We start from the raw sequence: 8376 nt of genomic DNA, 5'->3' as shown, positions 1-8376 counted from the left end.
CAGGCACCACTGTGGTCTTCACCTTCCAGGCCTTTCCCAGTTCCTCTCTGAGGCCCTGGTATTTCTCCAGTTTCTCCTGCTCCTTTTTCCGTTGTTCATCCTTCACCACATCCTTCCATTATCATCTTGTCTGTCTGGATCTGGAAGTCCCACAGGATCTTAGCTCGGTCATTCTCCACCACCTTTGGAGGTGTTCCCCACTTTGATCTCGGGGCTTCCAGTCCATAGATGTTTCTGTACACTATGCCTGCCACTTGGATATGTCGTTCCATGTATGCTTTCCCTGCCAGCATCTTGCACCCTGCTGTTATGTGCTGGACTGTCTCCGGGGCCTCCTTGCACAACCTACACATGGGGTCTTGACTGGTGTGGTAGATCTGAGCCTCTATTGCTCTGGTGTTTAGGGCCTGTTCCTGTACTAGCCCCAAAGAGACCAGCCTTTGGGGGTATCGTCTCAGGTCCCCATCAGGACTGTTGCTACGGCTAGTCTAGTCTAACTTTTTCCCGGGTTAACACCATATTGGTGAGTATTTGGGTCCAGGAGAGCGACTGGCCTATGCTTCTGGAGAGCCCTCGGTGGTGGCCGAATTAATGATGGGTGCTGCCTCAGAAATAAGGGTAAAGGCAGCTGAAGTCGTGCTGGCGCCACAGCTTGAACAGTATGTCAGCAACGCGTTACTGAGTAACGCATTACTGACATCATTGGTCGCTATAACTGTTGCGGTACTGTTACTTTATATCAGGAGATATTTGATTCTGACCCACAGAGATGGGACCGATTCAGGTTGCCTATAGTGAACCGAGCATTTAGTCCAGAACTAGAGCAGCCTGATAAAATTAATTTTATAGTCAGAAATTTTCTCTGCAGCTGAACCATTTCTGTCTTTAGGCTTTTTTCCTTTAATGTGAGGACAATTCCGAAAATAAATAGAAATGGTTTTTCTAACTTTAACATCAGACTTACGTTTTTATGCACAAACCAGTGTATGTTGGAAAAAAAAAAGTTTGCCCATAACACAGTTCCGCACCTCTCATCCTGACATCCTTACCATGGCCCGGTGTCTTAACAACATAGATGCAGAGGCACTGAGTATCCGTTCAAAGTCATTATGGGCAGCCATGTTAATTTATTTTGCAAAATTTTTATTTTTTAGCTAAATACTATTGTTGACGGAGACAAACATATGGAGAGACATGAGGCACAAAAAAATAAATAAATAAATAAATAAATGGAAAAAAAATTCATGAAAGGGCACTTGGTCGTTCATCAAGGATAAAAGGGGCAGGGTCTCAAGCCCCCTCCGATCCCCTCTCTCTGCATGTACGGGCAGCTGTGACAGGTGACACTGGGAGTGCCACCATATCATTTAAAAAACAAACAAACAAAAAACATTGAAATATACCTCAATCTTCAAGCAGTAAAAACATATTGCAAAAAATCCAGACTCTTGTTGCAAGAAGCTTATACATCAGTATACCTTGTGCCTTTTAAAAGTCATTATTAACAATTGTTAAAACATTGATGTAATACAAACAAACAAACAAAAAGAAACAAACTTGCCTGGGAGAACTTTTATACATGCAGTGACAACATGACAACTAACAAAAAGAGGTTACAACATAATCAATTCTTACAAAATTTACAATTTCTCTGGCTTTTGGATTATTGAATGAAACAACGAGATTATAGTACCAATTCAAGTCTTTCATGATGATAATACAGATCTATATGACTGAGCTTGCATTTTTGTACATAGTATTTAACAAGAAGTACAATGAGGTTGATGATAATGAAGGAGTCACAGTTCTTTTTTGACAAAAGCAACAAAGCCAAAGATAGCAGTCTCATACGTGTAAACCTTGTGTCACCATGTGTTAAACATGCGGATCCTGCAACTCACTAGGATCCACAATGACTTGCAGCGTTCTAGTCGCATTGAACTACAAATACCAAAAATCCTCTCGCCTTGTGTGGATGCCAGGTTGTACTGGGCTGGACGGGAAAGCTGCTTTCAGACACTTAACTGGCAACACAAAGGAAAGTAACTATATATGCTGTCGTCACTGAGGTCAACCATTCTGAAGGAAAATGGCGACCGCCTATGAGAGATACAATTTGTAAGTAATTTTCGTTTAACTTTGGTAACTATCCTAGTAGCAGTTATTGTCCTAGTCTGACTTTAATAAAAAACGAAGCTTCCAACGATAAGAGGTTCCAACGAAGCTAATACTGAAGCAGAAGTTCAGTCTGAAGTTTGCTGATAGGATCGAAATTCAGAGCAGGAGTCATCCGAGCTTCGCATTTCACTTATTTATAATGAAAAGTACACACAAGGCTGAGATCAATGAAAGCATTTGGTGTGTGCGGTGAACATGGTTGCTATCAATCATGTCCATAATCGTCATAATCTTCATCACACTGAAAAGAAATTAGTGTATTCTTGCTTAACGTTTGTGTTAATCTGACTTCCGTGATTTGCTTATACCCACTCGTCTCTCATAAAACAAAAGGCTTTATGAGCAACTGTCCGTTGACAGTTGGCCTTGTTTTTTTTATTTTTTATTTTTTTGACCAAACAACGGTGTTATTAAGACACACCTTTGGTATACACCTTCATTCAGAGTGTGAGTCATCCAGTTCTACCTGTTATCCCTCCTTTTCTGCCATCTGCAGTAGGAGATCAGGCAACCTAAAGAAGCTGAATGTCCGGACCTCATGTCAAAGATGGTATGGAGGATGGAGCCGCCAGTTTAAAGCTAAATGTTACCTCCATTTAAATAAATAATTAATTGATTATTAGTTGGTTGCAAATAATGGGCTCTGGGGAAATACTCGGTTTAGGAGAGTGTTGTGGTTATTTTAGTGCATGCTTGTGGAGACTGGTCTAGATTACGCAAGACCAACAAAGTAGTTATGCCACTGCAACAGCTGGCTGTCTACAAATGGCTGCTTTAGGGATTTCCACTGTTGGTTGCCTTGCTTATTTTCTTTATCATTAACTCAAAATGTTTTTTTTTATTTCTATTTGCTTTTTCTAAAGCAATTATTTGCTTTTTCTAATTGAAAAAGCAAATATTTTTTATTTATTTTTAATAAAAAAATTAAGTCTTAATTTTATAACTTAAAAAATTAAGACATATTATTAAAAACATAAAGCTAGAAGTAAACCTTTTTAGCCATGTTTTCTGGTTCTCCTGATTTGTACAGTGATGAGAAACAGATTTCTGTGATTGTCTACTACACAGTCAAAAGATAAGATAGGTGCACCCCATAATTTACCAGATAGTGGAAGACCTTTAGTTGCACTTCAGAAACTGTCTTCAGTATGACCTTACCAGACTCTCTCATAAGTAGAAAAAGGAATTTAGACCCACATTTCCTCCTAACATTGCTAATATGGCAGACATTTTTTCATTCACATCTTAAGAGTCGATATATCACTGCTATATTTAATGAATGTTAAACAATTCAAAATAGAAACAAAGTCTTTTCTCTTTATGACAAACAAACACTTTTTCTACTTTTTCTTTGTTCTTCAACTTCAGTAGTCCTTGCTGTTCAGCCTTTGGCTGTCACCACTCCCTGAAGGCCTGAACTCAGTCCAGGCATGCTTGGCTCATGTTTTTGCCAAAATGATAGAAATTGAGGTCTCTGTGAAAGGGATCATACTGTTGTTCTGTGTGAAGAAGAAGTTTTTTAAAGTTGCTATAAATTAAGTAGCCAATTGTTAGGACCTTTGTCCTTTACTCGTAATAAAGACTCATGAGAGATTGTTTAGCTCATGAGCAGAATGGGCAGATTATTATTGTATGAGCTCATAATCTGCTTTGGTATTTCAGCTTTAGTGGCATATCTACTTTAACGACTAAAAAAAAAAGATTTTTAATTTGATCAGGAAATTAAAACAGAACTTGTTAGATATTTTCTGGTATTTTTGTCAGTCTTGTTAAATCTAAAATCATCAGTCACCAAACTTGAACATAAAATGATAGACAGAAATTTTCTAGTTAATAACCTATGACATAAGCTACTTTCTGTTTAAATTTTCTATTTAATCTAACAAGGGCCTTTTGATTGTACTACACAGAAATTTTGGCATCTGTCATGAATGTCTTTATGGTTGTAATTTTGTGCTGCTCATAACGTCAACTAAAGTTCACAGAACAAAAGGACAAATTAATCATGTTATCCAGCTGGCTGTTATACTGATAAAATAAAATCCCATTTAGATAAAAATCTATATGTCAAGAGTGTTCATGTTTATTTAGAATGAATTGAGCTGGTTTGTTGAGAAGAATTTTCCATTTGGGACGATAAAATCTATGAATCACACCCTTTAAATTAGTTAATATGACTTAAAAATGTAATTACATCTGTTAGGCCATATGTACAGCTTGCTTTAGTCAAGTTGAGCTTCTTCCTGTCAGTTAGAAATAAACTTCTAGTACTCATAACCTGCTTTGGTAAGCATACAAGTTCAGTCTGTTTCCCCAGTGAGCTCACTGGACTCACAGAGGCCCACGATCTTTTGACACAAAATTGCCTCCAATTTCACTTACTGGTACATCCTTCTGGTGGCGAACCAACAAAACATTTGAGACCACAAACTTACTGCAACAAAAACAAGCAGTACCTAGCTCCTCATATGTGTAAACCAGGCCTCCTCTGGGAAAATCACATCACAACCTTATTTTACTCTGCTCAGAATATAAACCCCTTATTCACAGACAACCTGGAATGAAAAGCTCTGTGAGAAAGTGGTCACAGAAAGTTAAAGATGTCCTGCAGGGTTGTTTTGAGGCTACAGACTGGGCTGCTCTTTGCCAGCCACATGGAGAGGACATCAATGACTGACTGAGTGTGTGACCTTCTGTGTAAATTTCTGTGTGGACAACACAGCCCAAACCAGAACAGTGAGATGCTTCTCTAATTACAAACCTAGGATCACAAATGATCTGACTGAGCAATTAAACAAATGTTCTTGTACATGTAGCTGTGATAGCTGTTTGAATAAGGTTTCCAGCAAAAAAGTGTGAAAATCTGTTTAGTATTCAGTGAGTTATAATTAAAATCATTGCGCCTGCCAAACATATAATGCTGAGTAGAGCTCCAAGATGGCTGCTCTATGTGACATCAGCAACTATGTGCAAAAATGGTCCATTAGGCGTCTATTCTTTATATATGTCTATGGTGGAAACTATTATCTCATCTTGAAAGTAAACAAAACAAAGGAGATGATTGATTAAACCCTTTTTCCTTCATGGAAGTGGAGGTGGTTGAGGAATATAAATACCTCAGTGTTCATCTCAACAACAATCTGAACTGGAGACGCAACAGTGAAGACTCCCTTAAGAAAGAACAGAGCAGACAGTACTTCTTGAGGAAGCTAAGGTCCATCAAGGTTTTCCGCATGTCTTCCATAAGTCTGTTGTTGAGTGTAATCTCTTCTGCTTTCATCTCTTAGGGCAGCAGCAGAGCCAGTAATTTAAAAATAAATTCAGCCTCTACCAGACTGCATCACATGACTTATGAGGAAATGCAAATGTATCAACAAGATGGACTCTTGTATTTATATTTTGTGTAAATCTATGTTGTACCTGTTTTAAGGTTAAGTGATGTAGCGGCTAACACTGGGGAGAAACGTCTAGATAAAACAAGTCTAGATGTTGACTGGGTTTCAATCTGTTAACATGGTAACAGAGCTGATTCCCTTTTGCTTCGCATAAAATTGAAGACAAGCTTAGAGAAGGGAACGTGAAAGTTCTCTTTCCGACTATATTTCTTCCTGTTTAATGTCAGTTTATTGTTTTCTTGGTTTTGCTTCTGACAGTCTAATTATTATGTGTCCTTGATCAGATTACATTCATATAGGTCTATGTAGTGTAAATTATGGGCAGATACCTGCCCATAATTTACACTACATAGACCTATATGAATGTATAGTTGGATAACGGAGAATCTTATGCATTTCATTTGATGAATTTGAATGTTTTCAACTTGTTTTCGTAGGCACACGACCCCTGAAAAGTTCTTCATTGAGGCCTGTGATGAAGGAGCTGATGCTGTCCTAGTCATTGACCGGGTTTCAAACGAGATGACCCTCACAGGTAGAACATCTGAATAGCAAGCACTGCACTCACACTGATCTCATAGTATTGCTCCATGATGTTTTATGGTGGAAACGTAGTTGATGATTAGCTGCTGTTTTCCATCTCTTCTTTGCTAGACCTCTGTGATTCTGTTAACTCTTAACGATTTTTTAACAGCAATGAATAGAAGGACGTAATATACAGGAAGGTGTATTTCTCTTCAACTTCTTCCCTGTTGTGTTCACGGTTTCGTAGGTAGAAATGATATTCCTCCCTCTGCTGTCACCAGACCTATTTGTGGGATCATGGGAACTATTCGTCTGGTTGCAGGTATGTGACTAATGATAACTACAGTATACATATTATAAAATGTCCTGTTTAGCATGTCTTTAAAGTTTTCAAAAAGATTGCAATTTGACTCACAACTTTCACTGCACAGGGATGTACCTGATTGTCATCACCAGGAAGAGGAATGTGGGCAACCTCCTTGGCCATGCTGTGTGGAAGGCTGTGGACTTTGATGTGATATCCTATAAGAAGACGGTGCTACATCTCTCAGAGATACAGGTTAGCAAGATTGTTCCTTTTGTATGCTACCAAAACAATCTCTTGCTTTCAGACTCAAAGGTTTGACAACAATATAAATTTATGCAGTTGGAAAAACTGCAAGTGTAGAAAATTGTTCGTGTTACAAACATGCATGTATTGTACAGCATGTGTATACTGTACAACACACACATATAAATTTATATATGTGTGTGTTGTGTGTGTGTACGCGTCCTTGTGTGTATACTTATGTATGTGAACATGTCTGTACATGTACCCCCATATATGTTTGTACCTGTTTGTGCTGCTGCTACTCCCGTGACCCGAAGAAAATGGATATGGATGGAAATCTTCTACTGATTTTATTTTATTTTTTCTTATTTATTTTTTATTACTTGTCCCAGAGTACAGAAGTGTATCCTGAAAACATGTTTGTTTTTCTGCTTTAGTCTCAGGAGAATAAGACCTTCCTGGCTATGATTAACAATGTGCTGAATACAGATGGTTTCTACTTCTGCACTGACTTTGACCTAACACACACACTGCAGCGATTGGCCAACACCAGTCCTGACTTCCAGGAGATGAGTCTGCTGGAGAGGGTAAATGGTCATTACAAATCTTCGCACTAAATTTACATTTTTGTTAAAAGTAAGTCAAACATTTGAATTAATTTAAAAACGTTCCTATGGGTTGAATGGAAATGCTTGACTTTTTTTTGTCTGTATGTGTGTTGTACATAAACAGGACATACTATATTCTCCGGGAGGAGAAAGGTCACTTTAAGGATGCTTATTGGTCTCCCGAAAACTACAAAAATCCAGACATTATTGTCAATAAATAAAATCCCCCCGGAACGAACTAAAAACTGGATATTATGCTTCTAGGAATCAGCCCTTAGCAACAGCTCAGAGGCGAAAGAGAGAGAGTTGCACAGCATAATCAGTCAGTGGACTGAATAAAACTAGTCTTTCTGTAGGTTGTGTATGTATAAACAAATGCCATTGTTTATTTAAATAAGTAATTATTCGCTAAAGATTATTGATGTTTTATTACCCAAAAATAATGGTTAGAGTGAGATGAATGTTAAACCAAATTTTCTTAAACTGGGACAGGAGCAGAATAGGAGCTTTGTGTGTTTTTGTTGATTTTCAAAAGATCACTGATCTTCTGGTTGTGTCTGCTTTTGCAGGTTTTAAATACCTTAAAATCTGATGATCACTAACAAGATGATGATTAAATATGCATAAAACCCACTGCATGTTATTTACACTAACACATTTTTTATGCAGTTGTATGTTGTATACTCCACTGTGTGTTCAGATTCATTTGCACTAAAAAAATTAAGCATTTATACGGAAGCGCATTGCTATCACGCAGGAAAAAAAAAATTCGACCGCTATCACGTTATAACGTGATATGTATCTTGTTAAAACATGATAATTTTATGACCAGGAAGTGGCGGTATTATGCTAGGCTAGTACAGTGGCTAACATGAATTGGTCAGGTTTCCTATCATGTTTGGTCTACAACATGTAGAGATACGGATGCTGCTTTGCACTGTGGTTAAAACCATTAATAGCATGCGTACTCTGAGCAGGATCCTAAACAGAACGGGACTGCACAGAAGGAAACGTCAGTCCGGTCCTCTAGCTGTGGCGGCGTTCCTGACTGTCTGGATCGAAGTTCAAGTTGGCTTCCGATTGTAGCTTCTGATTCGGGAAATGGCTGAAGGGAGATTAT

General features: G+C 38.2%; 1 protein-coding gene across 1 annotated transcript in view; it reads left to right on the top strand.

Annotated features, from left to right (window-relative positions):
* The first annotated feature begins 2013 nt into the window (after window positions 1-2013).
* The window catches only part of LOC106941407 (phosphatidylinositide phosphatase SAC1-B-like), a 30368-nt gene continuing 24005 nt past the window's right edge, over window positions 2014-8376 (top strand). Inside the window, exons 1-5 of the mRNA XM_015024430.1 lie at window positions 2014-2118; window positions 6011-6108; window positions 6346-6420; window positions 6530-6657; window positions 7086-7235. Coding sequence (XP_014879916.1) covers window positions 2090-2118; window positions 6011-6108; window positions 6346-6420; window positions 6530-6657; window positions 7086-7235 — 480 coding nt within the window. The 5' untranslated portion in view covers window positions 2014-2089. The remainder of the gene's footprint in view (window positions 2119-6010; window positions 6109-6345; window positions 6421-6529; window positions 6658-7085; window positions 7236-8376) is intronic.

This window comes from Poecilia latipinna, unplaced genomic scaffold, assembly GCF_001443285.1.
Source record: "Poecilia latipinna isolate Pla-1442-1.1 unplaced genomic scaffold, P_latipinna-1.0 Scaffold3647, whole genome shotgun sequence".
Classification (NCBI taxonomy): Eukaryota; Metazoa; Chordata; class Actinopteri; order Cyprinodontiformes; family Poeciliidae; genus Poecilia; species Poecilia latipinna.
The sequence above is the reverse complement of the archived record's forward strand: the minus strand, read 5'-3'. Positions and strand labels throughout refer to the sequence as shown.